The 18,223-nt window shown below is 43.1% G+C and overlaps 1 protein-coding gene and 1 long non-coding RNA gene across 2 annotated transcripts in view; one reads left to right on the top strand and one right to left on the bottom strand.

Moving 5' to 3' along the window:
• pyroxd2 (pyridine nucleotide-disulphide oxidoreductase domain 2) overlaps positions 1 to 18,223 on the top strand; it is a 36,917-nt gene that overhangs the window by 10,743 nt on the left and 7,951 nt on the right. Inside the window, exons 2-10 of the mRNA XM_021580865.3 lie at positions 7,473 to 7,492; positions 7,619 to 7,712; positions 7,929 to 8,002; positions 10,135 to 10,290; positions 10,531 to 10,684; positions 10,837 to 10,898; positions 16,211 to 16,308; positions 16,425 to 16,566; positions 16,834 to 16,968. Of these exons, the coding sequence (XP_021436540.1) occupies positions 7,473 to 7,492; positions 7,619 to 7,712; positions 7,929 to 8,002; positions 10,135 to 10,290; positions 10,531 to 10,684; positions 10,837 to 10,898; positions 16,211 to 16,308; positions 16,425 to 16,566; positions 16,834 to 16,968 (935 nt within the window). The remainder of the gene's footprint in view (positions 1 to 7,472; positions 7,493 to 7,618; positions 7,713 to 7,928; positions 8,003 to 10,134; positions 10,291 to 10,530; positions 10,685 to 10,836; positions 10,899 to 16,210; positions 16,309 to 16,424; positions 16,567 to 16,833; positions 16,969 to 18,223) is intronic.
• The window catches only part of LOC149972552 (uncharacterized), a 66,065-nt gene continuing 61,722 nt past the window's right edge, over positions 13,881 to 18,223 (bottom strand). Inside the window, exon 3 of the long non-coding RNA XR_016491027.1 lies at positions 13,881 to 13,965. This is a non-coding gene — a long non-coding RNA (uncharacterized LOC149972552). The remainder of the gene's footprint in view (positions 13,966 to 18,223) is intronic.

Consider the following 18,223-nt stretch of genomic DNA (forward strand, 5'->3'; position numbering starts at 1 on the left):
TAAGCAAAACCCCCACCTGTGGACGTCGGGTCCTCATACCACCCTCATGGAGTCTGTTTCTGACCGTTTGAGCAGACACATGCACATTTGTGGCCTGCTGGAGGTCATTTTGCAGGGCTCTGGCAGTCCTCCTTCTGCTCCTCCTTGCACAAAGGCGGAGGTAACGGTCCTGCTGCTGGGTTGTTGCCCTCCTACGGCCTCCTCCATGTCTCCTGATGTACTGGCCTGTCTCCTGGTAACGCCTCCATACTCTGGACACTACGCTGACAGACACAGCAAACCTTCTTGCCACAGCTCGCATTGATGTGCCATCCTGGATGAGCTGCACTACCTGAGCCACTTGTGTGGGTTGTAGACTCCGTCTCATGCTACCACTAGAGTGAAAGCACCGCCAGCATTCAAAAGTGACCAAAACATCAGCCAGGAAGCATAGGAACTGAGAAGTGGTCTGTGGTTATCACCTGCAGAACAACTCCTTTATTGGGGGTGTCTTGCTAATTGCCTATAATTTCCACCTGTTGTCTATTCCATTTGCACAACAGCATGTGAAATTTATTGTCAATCAGTGTTGCTTCCTAAGTGGACAGTTTGATTTCACAGAAGTGTGATTTACTTGGAGTTACATTGTGTTGTTTAAGTGTTCCCTTTATTTTTTTGAGCAGTGTACTATGTGGCCATGTGGCAGGGTCTTCTCAGGAATTTACGACCTCTCTCTGACCACAGCACCCTAGTTGAAGGAGGCAAGGGGGAGGCAGGGAGAGGAGGATGGGGCTTGCTATACCCAAAGAGGCCAATGCCACCCCCTGGTGGTGTGGATCTTGTTTGTCCTGCAAGTTACAAATCAACATAAAATCATGAACACATGATGTCCTGTTTGTAGATCATCGTTGCAGTCCCCTCTGGTGGTTGAACTTGGTAGGCTTCTCTGAAAGCGGAGCAGTCCACCACAAGGATGGCAGTTGATGCCCGGTTGTTGATCGCCGTTGCGGTCCCTTCTAGGGATGTACCTTGGTAGGTTCCCTGGAAGCTGCAAAGCACCCCAGGGAGGGAGGGTTGGTTGGTGATCGCCGTTGTGGTCCCCCCCTCTCTGGTGGTTGACCTTGGTAGGCTCCCTGACAGCGGGGCATGCCGCCACAAGGATGGGCCGTGGATGTCCGGATTTGGGGTCGCCATTCCTGACCCGTCATCTGGTCGTCGTCCAGACTGGAAGATCTGGGAGGTAACTTAGGCAGATGTTAACAACGCACACACACTCATGAAATATATATAATTATATTCATTCCCCAATGAGTGGCGTTGTGGCACTAAGTAATGGTTGTATGGGAACTTTGTTTATGGCTCTATCACTTCCTAAGTGTCAAAGGAACTGAACTGAAAAGGAATGAAAGCATAAACAAAAGATATACAAAATATAGTTCTCACACAAAAATCATCTAATTGGACTGTTCTGGTAAAATGACTATCATGGCATTGTCTCTAATGCCATATCTAGGGTTTTCCTACTTGGTGTGTTGCTTAGGCACTATCCTAAGTTGATCAGTTTACGGCTGTAGGGCACTAGTTTTGGGCAGTCTACCGGGATGACCTATGGACTTCTGGGAAGAAAACTGGTGAGTGCTGTAGAGTCAAAGGCCTAGAAGTAAATGTTCAACTTTACTAAGGCTGGTATTTTGCTTGGACCCTTAAGTGATCCTAGCATAAATCCTAATTGGATGTTCCGTTGTGCATGTGCGTTTATGCTTACACAAGCGTGCATGTCAAGGGAAGAAAACCAAGTAACCTGGCAGATTACAACTGGTTCAGAATGAGTCTGACGTAGTCAGGTCATTTTCAGGTCAATAGCTGGAGGTTAGTCAGAATTGGTGTCAAGGGAGTCTGTAGTAGTTTTTACTACAAGTCATAGCTATGTTATCCACGGAGGAGCTAACCTCACGACGGAAGTACTCTTTAAGTATTGGACCAGTCGTACGTGGTGTGATCGTGGTTAATGATTCTAATAATTTTCCTCCTGAATGGAGGATACTACAGTGCCTTGCGAAAGTATTCGGCCCCCTTGAACTTTGCGACCTTTTGCCACATTTCAGGCTTCAAACATAAAGATATAAAACTGTATTTTTTTGTGAAGAATCAACAACAAGTGGGACACAATCATGAAGTGGAACGACATTTATTGGATATTTCAAACTTTTTTAACAAATCAAAAACTGAAAAATTGGGCGTGCAAAATTATTCAGCCCCTTTACTTTCAGTGCAGCAAACTCTCTCCAGAAGTTCAGTGAGGATCTCTGAATGATCCAATGTTGACCTAAATTACTAATGATGATAAATACAATCCACCTGTGTGTAATCAAGTCTCCGTATAAATGCACCTGCACTGTGATAGTCTCAGAGGTCCGTTAAAAGCGCAGAGAGCATCATGAAGAACAAGGAACACACCAGGCAGGTCCGAGATACTGTTGTGAAGAAGTTTAAAGCCGGATTTGGATACAAAAAGATTTCCCAAGCTTTAAACATCCCAAGGAGCACTGTGCAAGCGATAATATTGAAATGGAAGGAGTATCAGACCACTGCAAATCTACCAAGACCTGGCCGTCCCTCTAAACTTTCAGCTCATACAAGGAGAAGCCTGATCAGAGATGCAGCCAAGAGGCCCATGATAACTCTGGATGAACTGCAGAGATCTACAGCTGAGGTGGGAGACTCTGTCCATAGGACAACAATCAGTCGTATATTTCACAAATCTGGCCTTTATGGAAGAGTGGCAAGAAGAAAGCCGTTTCTTTAAGATATCCATAAAAAGTGTAGTTAAAGTTTGCCACAAGCCACCTGGGAGACACACCAAACATGTGGAAGAAGGTGCTCTGGTCAGATGAAACCAAAATTGAACTTTTTGGCAACAATGCAAAACGTTATGTTTGGCGTAAAAGCAACACAGCTGAACACACCATCCCCACTGTCAAACATGGTGGTGGCAGTATCATGGTTTGGGCCTGCTTTTCTTCAGCAGGGACAGGGAAGATGGTTAAAATTGATGGGAAGATGGATGGAGCCAAATACAGGACCATTCTGGAAGAAAACCTGATGGAGTCTGCAAAAGACCTGAGACTGGGACGGAGATTTGTCTTCCAACAAGACAATGATCCAAAACATAAAGCAAAATCTACAATGGAATGGTTCAAAAATAAACATATCCAGGTGTTAGAATGGCCAAGTCAAAGTCCAGACCCGAATCCAATCGAGAATCTGTGGAAAGAACTGAAAACTGCTGTTCACAAATGCTCTCCATCCAACCTCACTGAGCTCGAGCTGTTTTGCAAGGAGGAATGGGAAAAAAATTCCGTCTCTCGATGTGAAAAACTGATAGAGACATACCCCAAGTGACTTACAGCTGTAATCGCAGCAAAAGGTGGCGCTACAAAGTATTAACTTAAGGGGGCTGAATAATTTTGCACGCCCAATTTTTCAGTTTTTGATTTGTTAAAAAAGTTTGAAATATCCAATAAATGTCGTTCCACTTCATGATTGTGTCCCACTTGTTGTTGATTCTTCACAAAAAAATACAGTTTTATATCTTTATGTTTGAAGCCTAAAATGTGGCAAAAGGTCGCAAAGTTCAAGGGGGCCGAATACTTTCGCAAGGCACTGTATTTATTAGTGACATGTGTGTTAACCATTGGAAGAGTGCACTGGAGCTTCCCTTCCACGTGTTGCACTCTGAGTGACTCCTATGTCGTTATTGTCAAGGGTAATTGAGTGGTTAGGTCTCAAACCTTCTTACTGATTTTAGCTAGACTGACTGTCGCTGGTATTGGTACTGGTTCTCAAAGGGACCAGTTATCCTAGCGATTTATTCTAAAATATAATACTACCGGAGCACATGATTGGAGCATTTTACTAGTTGTATTGTAGTTGAACCTACACATGGCAAGGAATGATTATTGTTGCCATTTGGTTTGGAGGTGGACAAGTCCACTGGACTTCCTTTACGACCAGTGTGGTACACCTCAGTACTATCTTAGATGTGTTCTAAGATAATCCCCGTCTAGGGGCATGTCTGCTCCTCACTGTTCTCATAGGGGAGTTTACAACTGGATTTGATTTATGCTCTGGCGGCCTCGTACGGTGTTGTCTGTATGTTCGACCCCCCCCACGGCCTCGATGAGGCTCATCATGGGTCTGGGCTACTATTCCCCCCCTTTGTGTCTCGGGACCCCCCCACCAGCGGGTGGTGTTGGTGTCCGAGGCGCAAACGAAAAGGTCGGACCCTATGTACGAGTTGTCAGTGGCCGCGTTATGAGAATGGCTGTAATCTTTCAACCAAATCTCCTGGTGTTTGTGTTTCAAAACCCTCAGTGGCTGTCGAGGCATGTCAATCACCACCGCGTCCGCGTGTGGCAACCTATTCAGTACCTGCGAACTGAGACGAGGATATCGGTCTGTGATATCGCAAAGTGTTTCACCAGTGGGAGTCATCGGGTCAGTTGCTGGACTGACGCCATTAGTATCATTGTAAGGGGTGACAGTCCCCAACAAAGCGGAAGGTGTATCATCGGAAGCAGAGTATACTCTGCGCATCAATGTTTTTCTTGCTGAGACGGCCGCAATGCTTGCGGAAGTGTCCGAAGGGCAAGAGGAGTTCATCTCAACTACCGTATTGGACGACTGCAAGGAGGAGGGAAGTTGCGTATTCACAGAGACAGCTGGCTCGAAATCATGAAAAGAATGGTCAATCAGGTTGGCTGATGGAATGTGTCGAGATAATAATATCTCCTTGGGTCGGATTCTGCCCCAAGAGGTTTCTAAACGTCTTTTTCCCAAGGGGTGCTTTCGACAGATACCCCTCTTGAATGACTGCGTTGCAGCTAGCGTTAGGGGAAGACAGTGTTGTCAGTGGAGAAGGCACTGTGGCCTGTGACCATACCTGGTTGGTTTTCCAATCCATCAATGGCAGTAACCGATCCATCAAGTCTGCTCCAAGTAGCAGGGTTACAGTTTCGAGGCTGGTAAAATACACAGGGTGAACGAGCGATACGTCCTTGAAGTGTAGTTTCAGCATGACTCTCAATGTGAGAGACGAGGTAGTCTGAGTGAACCCTCGAAGTGTAGGGTCGCATCATTCCATTTTTAACCAACGTTTAGTTGGCTTCAAAGCCCTTTTGAGATCGTAAAACAATGTTTGAGAGATGAGTGATATTGTCGCACCCGAATCAATTAGCGCATGACAAGTTAAGCAGTCCTCCAGGACTGTTTCCAGATATGGCCGTTTAGATTTGTGGTTAGTGGACATATTTCCCACAAAGTGGAGTGGTCGTTTGCAACGACGTGATGTGCCATTGCTGTTCATGGTGGAAGCAGATTGACATTTCCGATTTTGAGTGGGCTTTGCTTTAACGAAGCGTTTTACCTTTTTCTTCGCAACTTTTGTATCAGAGTCTATAGACAAAGCCCGGGGGCTTGTTTCTTGATCAAGCGGGCCCTGGATAGGGTCTTGAATGAGAGCGGGAGAAATTTGAACTTTAACGTCCTTGAATTGGGTGTTAATTCCTGCGGACCTGGTGTCCGGTAATTTCTCGTCTAGTCCTTGTGACTTATCTTCTACCCTTTTCTCAAATTGTTCTCGCTTTAGTTCTTCCCGTAGTGGAACTTCTGGAGAACATTGATCTACGGTTTGATCGTCCTTCAACCCTTTGTTACCCTTGTGCTCTGACACTTTTTGTGGGCTGGGTGCAGGAACGTAGTGAACAGGTCGATTGTAGCGGTAGTCATGTTCATGGCGACGTACTTTACAGTTATTTCGACCGCAGAGGTTATTGGAATCATGGTTTCATGGTAGAAACTGTTGTTGTGCATCATCTCTCAACGCTTCAATACCTGATAATGCACCCTCTAACTGGGGTGAGTGCTCCTGGTCAAACTTCAAAACCGAGTGGTCAGGGCTCTTAGCGTTGTGAACTTTTGATGCCTCAAAAGCTGTGCTTGCAAGCTCTCTGAGTTGTAAGATAGGCAAGCCAACGTGGGCGGCAGGGCCCAAGTAGGTAATGAAGGTAGGATACATGTTCGACAGGAACATTTGTTTAAAAGGTAACAGGTCTTCCAAGCCTGTTTCAGTGAATAGGCCAAAGTAAACTGAACGAAGCCTATGATAGTAAGCTTGTGGGTGTTCTTTCTGAGCTTGTTTGACGGTGTTAGCCAGTGAGCTATCGTGTTTGCGAGTCGCAGAACCACTGAATTCTAATTTCAAAGCTGTGGCAAGTTTAGCGTAGTCATTTAGCACATGTTGCTGTTGTAGACGAATGAACCTTGTCAAGTGTCTATTCGACGTTCGCTTCAACAGGTAAACCCTGTCAGAACACGTAGCATTCGGGTAGCCATCCAACGCGTCCTCTATGTCAGCTAGGAACATCTCAGTATCATTTGGCTGACCTGGAACGGGGTCAAAGGAGGGGAAATTCTTGATGAGTTTGTCAATGTATTCCGCGCCAAGCGGGCGGAGAGGGTTGGCTTCATCCTGTGGAGAGATTGGGGCCGAAAGGCCAAGAGGAGAAGCCACGTCTTGTTGTTGCTCCGGTTGCTTGGATTGGTTGTCACACTGTAGAGCGCGACCATTCTGGACTTCCTCCAGATGGTACCTAAGGGTGGTATTCTGCTGCATTGCAGAGTCCACTTGAGCACTTAGAGTACTGATTTTGGACACGTGAGTGTCACACTTGCTCCTTTCGGTCTCAAACTTATCTGTCATGGTTTGCAGATAGAGGTCTTGAGTACGGAGCGAGAGATTTAGTGATGAGATTTCCTCCGCTTGCTTAGAAATCAATATGTCCACCTTCATCACCTGAGTTCTCTCATCATTCATTTGGTCAGCATCTTCAATGAGTTCTGCTGATTTGTCATCCAACTTTGTCATTGTGTTCATTAACTGATCGTCTTTGGTCTGCAGCGTTTTGTGTAGAACCGTGTTACTCTGAGTAACGTTCAACAAAACTGCATGCATTTTATCAAGTTGAGCGCTCCTGTTTGTAGATAACTATTCAGATTTATCTAGTTTGGCGTGAACATCATCGTATTTAGTTTTGGCTAAATCGAGTTGTTCCTGTAGCATTTGATTTTGTTCCTGTAGAAGACAATTTTGTTGAAGAGCTTGTGCTTGTCCATCATCATACGTTTTTGCAATTACATTTAATTGTTCAGTTTTCAAGCGCAGTTCCATAGCTAGCATAATTGATAAATTTTCTGCATTTGTCATTGGTTTCCCGGTTCTCTCCACCTGTCCCTTTATGTCTACCATTACTTGCTTGTGCTTCAGCTGTGCACTGCGGTATTGGACAGATGCCAATCTCGGGTGGCAAGACATCAGGGCTAGACTGGAGAGAACCTTTACGAGGCCTGCGACCAATGGTTGATTTTGGAAAGCGTTGTTGTCTGCTTTTTCTTTATAAACAGATGTTTGACACTCATATCATTTTTCATTGTAGGACACAATGGACTGGTAGCGGTAAGTGGATATTTGCTTATCCAAATATATCCATCTCCATGAATGTGTGACATATCTCACTTAATTTACGTGTGTGTGTCTACATGCATTATGTTAATAGTTGTGAGTGGGTGTGTGTATTCACAGGCAGCCTATCTGCAGAAGGGTGGGCTGAAGACAGCAGTTCTGGAACGCAGACATGTTCTGGGAGGGGCGGCAGTGTCGGAGGAAATCATCCCAGGTGAGGTTCACTCTCTCTGGTGACAGACTCCTGCTACAGAATGTCCCTCTGGAGGTCATGGTAGTGCAGCAGGGTGTTCAGTAGAGTCAACACAGACACTAAAAGAGTAGAAAACCTGCTTACACATAAAAAAAATTGTGTTCTTATTGTAGAAGCTCAAGTTGTTTACTATGTAGTTAATGTGTTTCCTTTTCATGTCTGTATGTCTGTCTGCAGGTTTCCATTTCTCCCGGTGTTCCTATCTCCTCAGCCTGCTCAGACCACACATCTTCAGAGACCTGGAGCTCAAGGTGAACGACCAGCCATCATACTTGATATATCAGTGATCTTCTATGTAACGTCTATGGTGACCCACAGGGTTTGCATGCTTTTGAAAGAATGAACTGATCATTATGTCTTTGAATATTTAAATCAATCAGGTGTGTTACAGTGGCTATCACAAGTATTCACTCCCCTTTCATCACATTGTATTGTGTTACAAAGTGGGATTAAATTAATTTAATTGTCGTTTTGTGTCAACGATCTACACAAAATACTCTATAATGTCAAAGTGGAAGATGAATTAAAAATAAAACAGTAATATATCTTTATTAGATAAGTATTCACCCCCCTGAGTCAGTACATGTTAGAAACACGTTTGGCAGGGATTACATCTGTGAGTCTTATTAAGTTAGTCTCTAAGCGCTTTGCACACATGGATTCTGCAATATTTGCCCATTATTATTTAAAACATTCTCAAAGTTCTGTCAAGGTGTTTGGGATCATGGCTATACAGCAAGTCTTGTCATAGATGTTCAAGCTGATTTAAGTCAAAACGGTAACTAGGCCACTCGGGAACATTCCCTGTCTTCTTGGTAAACAACTCCAGTATAGATTTGGCCTTGTTTTTTAGGTTATTGTCCTGCTGAAAGGTCTGATGTAAAGCAGACCGAAGCACATTTTTCTCAAGGATTTTGCCTGTGCTTAGCTCCATCCCATTTCTCTTTATCCTAAAAAACTCCCCAGTCTTTGCCGATGTCAAGCATACCCATACCATGATGCAGCCACCACCATGCTATTCTGTGTATTTTATTATTTTTTCTCTGTCATTTAGGTGATTATTGTGGAGTCACTACAATGTTGTTGATCCATCCCCAGTTTTCTCCCACCACAGCCATTGAACTCTGTAGCTGTTTTTAAATCACCACCATCCCTGAGCAGTTTCCTTCCTGTCCTGCAGTCCAGAAGGCCAACTGTATCTTTGATGTGTCTGGGTGGTTTAATACATCATCCACAGCATACTTATTAACTTGACCTTGCTTAAAGAGATATTCAAAGTCTGATTATTTTTATTGTTACCCATCTACCCATCACTGCCCTTCTTTATCAGGCTTTCGAAAAGCTCCCTGGCTTTGTAGTTGAATCTGTGCTTGAAATTCAATAATTGACTGAGGGACCTTACAGATTAGTACAGTTAAAGTCGGAAGTGTACATACACTTAGGTTGGAGTCATTAAAACTCATTTTTCAACCATTCCACACATTTCTTGTTAACAAACTATAGTTTTGGCAAGTCGGTTAGGACATCTACTTTGCGCATGACACAAGTCATTTTTCCAAAAATTATTTACAGACAGGGACCACGCAGCCGTCTTACCTCTCAGGAAGGAGGCGCGTTCTGTCTCCTAGAGATGAACGTACTTTGGTGGGAAACGTGCAAATCAATCCTAGCTGGAGGAAACAGGTACAAAAGTATCTAAAGTAAAATGAGTCCTATATCGGCCGCTCAGCAAGGAAGAAGCCTCTGCTCCAAAGCTGCCATAAAAAAGCCAGACCACGGTTTGCAACTGCACATGGGGACAAAGATCGTACTTTTTTGGAAAATGTCCTGTGGTCTGATGAAACAAAAATTGAACTGTTTGGTCATAATGACCATCATTATGTTTGGAGGAAAAGGGGAAGGCTTGCAAGCCAAAGAACACCATCCCAACCGTGAAGCACAGGGGTGGCAGCTTCATGTTGTGGGGGTGCTTTGCTGCAGGATGGACTGGTGGACTTCTGACCTAAGATATTTTACTCTGATTAAATGTCAGGAATTGTGAAAAACTGAGTTTAAATGTATTTGGCTAAGGTGTATGTAAATTACCGACCTCAACTGTATGTATGGGGGACTTACTATGTATTATGTGACTTATTATGCAATTTTGTTAAACCAGATTTTACTCCTGAACTAATTTAGGCTTGACTAAAAAAATACTTATGCAACAACTATATTTTAGTTATATAATTTGTAAAAATGTGTAGCATTTTCTTTTCACTTTGACATTATGGAGTATTTTGTCTAATTAAATCTATGTATTTCAATCTGTAGGTCAACAAAATGTGAAATAAATCCAAGGGGGGTGAATACTTATGATACCCACTGTATGTGTGTGTGTGTTCAGAAACATGGACTGAAGTTGTACATGCGGGACCCCCATGCCTTCACCCCAATGTTGGAGGGGGGGGTAGGGGGTCTCCCCCCTCGGTCTCTACTGCTGGGCTCAGACCTGGCCATGAACCAGAGGGAGATCGGCAAGTTCTCTGAGACAGACGCCAAGGTGGGTAGCAATATAAGATAGACAGCTTACTGTACAGATGCTGTGTATTGTAGATGTTAGCTCACTTAGCTCTATTAGCTAGTACTCAGTAGGCTACAGTAAAAGGAGGAAATGTAGGGGAGTAGTGATTGTTTCCCCCTCTCCTTGTTATGTGATTAACAGTAACTCTTTCTGTGCCTCTCCCTTTCCCGCTCCCACTCTCCCTCTTTGCCCCCCCCCCCCCCCCCCCCCCACCACCAGGCGTACCCAGAGTTTATAACCCACCTGGATAAGTTAGCGGTGGCCATCCACCCCCTCCTGGACTCGCCCCCAGTAGACATCGCAGGGTTAACCGGGGGGGCCCTGAGAAGGAGGATGGCAGCACTGAGGAGTGCCTTGCCCCTTGTCCAATGTGGTACTAAGTTGTTTTCCTACATGTTTGTAGGGTGAATAAACACAGCTGAAATGTTAAATAATGACTCTATTATTTATAATACAATACATCTGTTTTTTTATTTTTCAATATATTGCATAATAATACTCACCTTTTCTGTTGTGTGTTTACAGGCTTGAAACTAGGCAAGAACATTCCAGACTTCTATGAGATCATAACTGCACCAATAATGAAGGTTGATAGACCACCTATATCACTTTGTTTCCTTCACTTATCATCGCTTCCATTTAGACTGTGATTAGTAGAATGATGTGAGTTGGCCTACTCACACTCCAGTACCACCCTCTTGCTTAACAGGCATGGTTGTTCCCTTTCAGTATATACTATGGGGAGTAAACAACCAATCATATTCACCTGAAGTAAACTAAAATCACTCCCAACGGGCCAATGGATGCAGAGTTTGCCCTCGGAAGCTCTGCCTTCCTGGCTATAATACCAGGGGTCGCATTAATTTCCTAGATTCTCAGCTCTTTAGCTCGCCTGAAGGAAGAATGTGCAACGCAATTGACAAACTTTTCAGGTGTCGATCCAGCAGGACAGCTACTCTCAGACCCTGAAGTATTACGACAGCTCCTCTGGTGCTTTGTTGGGCCAGCCCTGTGTGATGAAGGTCACCAGCTTGGAGAGAGTGGGGTCGTCTGCTGATGCCTTCTGGAGCTCCTGCAGTGTTGGAGTGGAGTGGGGAAATCCCCTCGGCAGGGAGGTGAAATCACACAAACTCAATGGCAGGGTGGAGAAGAAACACTTTTCTCCATTGAGAGTGAGGTTGTGTTTTTGCCAGTGCAGTGAACACACTGTGTAGGTGCTCATCATGGACCCTGATGGTAGGCCTGTGAACAAAGATATCATTGAGGGAGATGGCCACCCCGGGATCCCTGCGAAGAAAGACGTCAAGATCTTTTGGAAGCAGCTGGGGGCAGAGCTGAATCCAAATGCCATGAGCTTGTAGCGGAAGACCCCTAAGTGGGTGATGAACGCTTTGAGGTTGTGGCTGCTTCAGTGTAGCAGCACCTGTAGGTATCCCTGGAGCTGTAGAACAGGGCAGTGAACTCTTCTGCAGGGGGTATTTGTCTGGGATGTGGCCCTATTTGCTGCTCTAAGTTCCACACAGGTGGAATGATCTCTTTTTTACCACCACCAGCTTTGCGATAGAGGGGGATGCATCAATAGCCTCGATGATGTCTTCCTCTAGCTGGCACCGGAGCTCGGCATCGATGTCTGCATGCAGGGCCAGTGGGACACAGCGTAGAGGTTGTATGACGGGGGTCTCTCCACTTGAGGGTGGGGCGACGGCGTGTATAGGGTCTGAGCAGAGTGGTCCGTGTCAGTGAGAGCAAGAGGCTGGAGAGGGGAGGCTAGATTTGCAGCAGATCCTGCAGTGGACTCCGCTTGGAAAGCTAACTGGAGTGCCTTTGCCAGTGACAAATCATCAGGTTCAAGTAACAGTCTTTCACATACTTTCTTGTTGTTTGTATGCTCGATTAGTTGGTCATGTACCATTTCCTCCTGCAGTGCCCCAAATTTACACTAGCTAGCTAAGCCCCATAGATTTGCCACACACTGGTGTACAGACTCACCAGGCAGCTGATGGTGCCGTCGGAACTGAAACGGATGGAGACGGGCACTTTGGGGTGTAGAGAAGTGTGTCTCCTTGAGAGCCACAGCATCAGCAAAACCCGAGTGTCCCGAACACATGCTGTCCCTCTGCGCAGTGTAGCACCAGTGCTTTTAGCCTAGCGTCACTCACGTCTTGTAAGCCCAGTGCAGTAATGTATGTTGGGGGGCTTTACTTGGCTCATCGCGCTCTAGCGACTACTTGTGGCGGTTGTCAGTTGAACAGTAATTCCTCCGACACATTGGTGTGGCTGGCCTCCGGGTTAAGCGGGTGGGTGTTAAAGAAGCTCAGTTTGGTGGGTAATGTTTTGGAGGACACGTGACTCGACCTTCGCATCCCGAGCCAATTGCGGAGTTGCAGACAAGATCAAAATTGGGGAGAAAAAGGGGCAAAAATATATATATATTTTTTATGATAATGCAACTTTCTAATAGAGAATTACATGCATAATCGCATTTGCAGACTTATGTAAGATTGCCTATTATTCCTAATGTGATGAGTAGATTGGATAGTCATAATTTAGGCTAATACTATAACTCAATCACTGTTTGCAACAAAAATCAAATGTTCAATGATGGCTGAGCTCATGTAGCATAGAGCAGGCCTAGGCTATATCAGGTACATTTCTTCTTTCTTTGCATGGGAAAAATGTGGCCTTTTATAAACACATTTCATGCAATTCTGCTACACTTTATATGACTGGAGACATCAGCAGAATATGTTTTATAGGACAAATTATAGGGTAGCCTACTGCTGACGGTGACAAAAAGGTACATAAAAACGACGTTGTCCATATAATAGGCCTACGAGAAGGGGCGATACTAATCGAATATGACATCCATCTAAACTGGAGGAGGAAGTTATTGTCCAAAAACAAACTTTTAAGTAGCACTGACCCAATAATGATAAATAGTGAATATGTGCAGTGTGCTTTCACTGGGGATATTGCAAATGCTCTCCGCCGGTGCCAATAAGATAGGCTATACTTTTTGTTCACTCAATTAAATTGAGAATTTAAGACAGATGAGTCTTTTCATTGTTTTCTCTTTACAGCAACAACCATTTTCTTTCCAAAATATGTTTTCCCACATTGTATTTTGAAATATTGCAATATGCCTGGCTTAGCCTCTATTTTTCACAGACAGTCGCAACTCAAATTGCATTCGCTGCCTTTCCTTCTGGCTATAGGCAATTGATTTTAAACAGTCCACAAACCTTACTTAAAAAAATAAGAATCAAATCAAATGTATTTATATAGCCCTTCGTACATCAGCTGATATCTCAAAGTGCTGTACAGAAACCCAGCCTAAAACCCCAAACAGCAAGCAAGGCAGGTGTAGAAGCACGGTGGCTAGGAAAAACTCCCTAGAAAGGACAAAACCTAGGAAGAAACCTAGAGAGGAACCAGGCTATGTGGGGTGGCCAGTCCTCTTCTGGCTGTGCTGGGTAGAGATTATAACAGAACATGGTGTGCCAAGATGTTCAAATGTTCATAAATGACCAGCATGGTCCAATAATAATAAGGCAGAACAGTTGAAACTGGAGCAGCAGCACTGCCAGGTGGACTGGGGACAGCAAGGAGTCATCATGTCAGGTAGTCCTGAGGCATGGTCCTAGGGCTCAGGTCCTCCGAGAGAGAGAGAAAAAAAGAGAGAAAGAGAGAATTAGAGAGAGCACACTTAAATTCACACAGGACACCGAATAGGACAGGAGAAGTACTCCAGATATAACAAACTGACCCTAGACCCCCGACACATAAACTACTGCAGCATAAATACTGGAGGCTGAGACAGGAGGGGTCAGGAGACTAAGCCGGATTGGGGCGTGCTTTTACTGTATATCCTCATAGTATGTTACAGTGGGGCAAAAAAGTATTTAGTCAGTCACCAATTGTGCAAGTTCTCCCACTTAAAAAGATGAGAGAGGCCTGTAATTTTCATCACAGGTACACTTCAACTATGACAGACAAAATGAGGGAAAAAATATCCAGAAAATCGCATTGTAGGATTTGTAATGAATTTATTTGCAAATTATGGTGTAAAATAAGTATTTGGTCAATAACAAAAGTTTATCTCAATACTTTGTTACAGTGGGGCAAAAAAGTATTTAGTCAGCCACCAATTGTGCAAGTTCTCCCACTTAAAAAGATGAGAGAGGCCTGTAATTTTCATCATAGGTACAGTCTTCCCAGCCTGGTGCAGGTCTACAATTTTGTTTCTGGTGTCCTTTGACAGCTCTTTGGTCTTGGCCATAGTGGAGTTTAGAGTGTGACTGTTTGAGGTTGTGGACAGGTGTCTTTTATACTGATAACAAGTTCAAACAGGTGCCATTAATACAGGTAACGAGTGGAGGACAGAGGAGCCTCTTAAAGAAGAAGTTATAGGTCTGTGGGAGCCAGAAATCTTGCTTGTTTGTAGGTGACCAAATACTTATTTTCCACCATAATTTGCTAATAAATTCATTAAAAATCCTACAATGTGATTTTCTGGATTTTTCTTCTCCTCATTTTGTCTGTCATAGTTGAAGTGTACCTATGATGAAAAGTACAGGCCTCTCTCATCTTTTTAAGTGGGAGAACTTGCACAATTGGTGGCTGACTAAATACTTTTTTGCCCCACTGTATACCGAGTGACTGACTGAAAGGGAGTATACATTTATGAATATAACTACTGTTCCCTAAAGGAGGGAACGAGGTATAACATATTTTGGGCCGCACCTTCAGTTGATTTGAGCTCGCTGAAGAGCAGTACTGAATTGAGAAAATGAATGCGAGCCCCGGTATCATAGCTAAGAAGGCGGGGCTTCCGAGGGCACGCTCCTTACCCATTGGACCGTTGGGTGTGATTTCAGTGAATATGATTGGTCGTTGAGTCACCCATAGTATGTTATACCTAGTTCCCTCCTTCAAGGATCAGTAGTTATATTAATAACTGTACTTTCTACTCTGTTTCTCAGATCCTAAACCAATGTTTTGAGTCAGAGCTGTCTATATATTTAGCCCAGGAATGGGCCAAAATTCACCCAACTTATTGTGAGAAGCTTGTGGAAGGCTACCTGAAACATTTGAAAGAAATAAAAGCTGAAATAAATCATTCTCTCTACTATTATTCTGACATTTCACATTCATAATCTTAACCTTAACCTGATCTAAGATGGCAGTGTTGGACTAGTAACTGAAAGGTTGCAAGTTCAAATCCCCGAGCTGACAAGGTACAAATCTGTCATTCAGCCCCTGTTCCTAGGCCGTCATTGAAAATAAAAATGTTTTCTTAACTGACTTGCCTAGTTAAATAAAGGTAAAATAAAAAAAATAAGACAGGGAATTTTTACTCAGATTAAATGTCAGGAATTGTGAAAAACTGAGTTTAAATGTATTTGGCTAAGGTGTATGTAAACTTCAGACTTCAGCTGTATGTATATATATATATATATATATATATATATATATATATATATATATATATATATATATATATATATATATATTCATATATATATATATATATATATATATATATATATATATATATATATTCATATATATATATATATATATTCATATATATATATATATATATATTCATATATATATATATATATATATATTCATATATATATATATATATATTCATATATATATATATATATATATATATATATATATATATATATATATATAGATATTCATATATTCATATATATAGATATTCATATATTCATATATATATATATTTTGCTACAATATTGAATAAGAATATTGGCTTTGCTGTCTAACCCTTCCTCATCTGATTCTAGTTGCGTCCATGTTGTAAAGCTTTACAGCGTCTTCTGTGCCTTGCTGAATATCTATACTATTTATTTTTAATTTTCAGATCCTGAACCGTTGGTTTGAATCTGAGCCTCTTAAAGCCACACTGGCTACAGATGCTGTGATAGGAGCTATGACCAGCCCTAACAGCCCTGGCAGTGGGTGAGACACACACACACATACACACCACACACACCCCTCTCAGAATTAAATAGAACGTTATATTGTATATATGTTTTGGACAATAATGTTTCCCCCTTTGTATCTCCTATCCGCAGGTATGTCCTCCTTCATCATGTGATGGGGGAGCTGGAGAAGGAGAAGGGTGCGTGGGGTTATGTGGAGGGGGGCATGGGAGGGGTGTCCAAGGCCATTGCTAGCTCTGCCCGCTCCCACGGAGCGGACATCTTTACTGAACAGGTCAGCTGGCTGGATAGGCACGGCTTTCACATTTGTTCTATTCTATAGTGTTTTTCAGTTCATGTTAAACTGTAATGGTCCAGCTGATTTATAATCCAGTGAATAAACATACATACAGCCAGATAGGACAGATTTAATTTCCCCAGGAGTGGTTATCTAGTGGTTCCCTAGTTGGTAACTCAACCTTTTGAATTTAACAGCTAATGGAAAATATAATGTGTTCTTGTGTGATATCTGTGAGTGGGTGTGCATGCATATGGGTTACAGGATGTGCATCAGGTCTTGGTTGGGTCAGATGGCAGTGCCAAAGGGGTGGTCCTGAAGGATGGCACAGAGATCTACAGCAGAGTGGTACTGTCCAACGCTACACCCTACGTCACCTTTAAAACACTCACCCCTCAGGTAATGCATCTTACAGGTAACACACTTTCACATCTTAACACACCTCAAGACTGGTGATTAACTTTAATCTCCAGTCAGATTGAATATGAGACTGGCAATGTGAGACTATCCCATTGGAGAACAAGCTCAAAATTCCATAGCTCATTCACAGTGCCTTCAGAAAGTATTCAGACCCCATGATTTTTTCCAAATTGGTTAGGTTACAGCCTTATTCAACAAAATAAATCCTAATCAATCTACACACAAACCCCCACAATGACAAATCAAAGCAGGTTTTAAGAAATGTTTGCAAATGTATAAAAAAAACAACTGAAATATTACATTTACATAAGTATTCAGACCCTTTACTCAGTACTTTGGTGAAGCACCTTTGGCAGCGATTACAGCCTCGAGTCTTCTTGGGTATAACGCTACAAGCTTGGTACACCTGTATTTGGGGAGCTTCTCCCGTTCTTCTCTGCAGACCCTCTCAAGTTCTGTCAGGTTGGATGGGGAGCGTTGCTGCACAGCTATTTTCAGGTCTCTACAGAGATGATCGATTGGTTTCAAGTCCGGGCTCTGGCTGGGCCACTCAAGGATATTCAGAGACTTCCTGCGTTGTCTTGGATGTGTGCTTAGGGATGTTGTCCTGTAGGAAGTTGAACCTTCACCCCAGTCTGAGGTTCTGAGCGCTCTGGAGTAGGTTTTCATCAAGGATGTCTCTGTAATTTGCTCTAACCACTAGGCTACCCTGCCACCCCAATTGTCTTAAATAATTTATTTATTACTAACTAAGTAATTCACAGAAATGCATAAACAAACAAACAAGGTAAATGTGGTTACAAGAAATGATAAGGGAATGTGCCCTAGTGGGTTAAACCAGCATCGCGGCTTGTTAGACAAAAGGGGAAGTGGGGGTCAACTGAGATGAGACACTACAAAGTTGATAATTATAACAATTGAAATGCTAATCCTCACTCATTCGGGAACAATTGCCATTAATATATATATTTATACTCAGTGTGTCGTCGGGATCTTTGTTGAAAAGTTAGTTTCTGTTGGAGAGTTTTGTCCTCTCTCTCTCTTTCTCTCTCTCTCTCTCTCTCTCTCTCTCTCTCTCTCTCTCTCTCTCTGTCTTGGTTAGAGAGGAGAGTTCAGAGTGACATTCATTAATTTGTTATAGAATGGATGTTTCGGCGGTTGTCGTTCTTCACGTTCAATGATACCGAATTCCTAGCTGCAGACTAGTAATTAATATCAAAGACTTGTTCTTTTT

Source organism: Oncorhynchus mykiss, chromosome 23 (genome assembly GCF_057628025.1).
Source record: "Oncorhynchus mykiss isolate SJ-2025 chromosome 23, ASM5762802v1, whole genome shotgun sequence".
Classification (NCBI taxonomy): domain Eukaryota; kingdom Metazoa; phylum Chordata; class Actinopteri; order Salmoniformes; family Salmonidae; genus Oncorhynchus; species Oncorhynchus mykiss.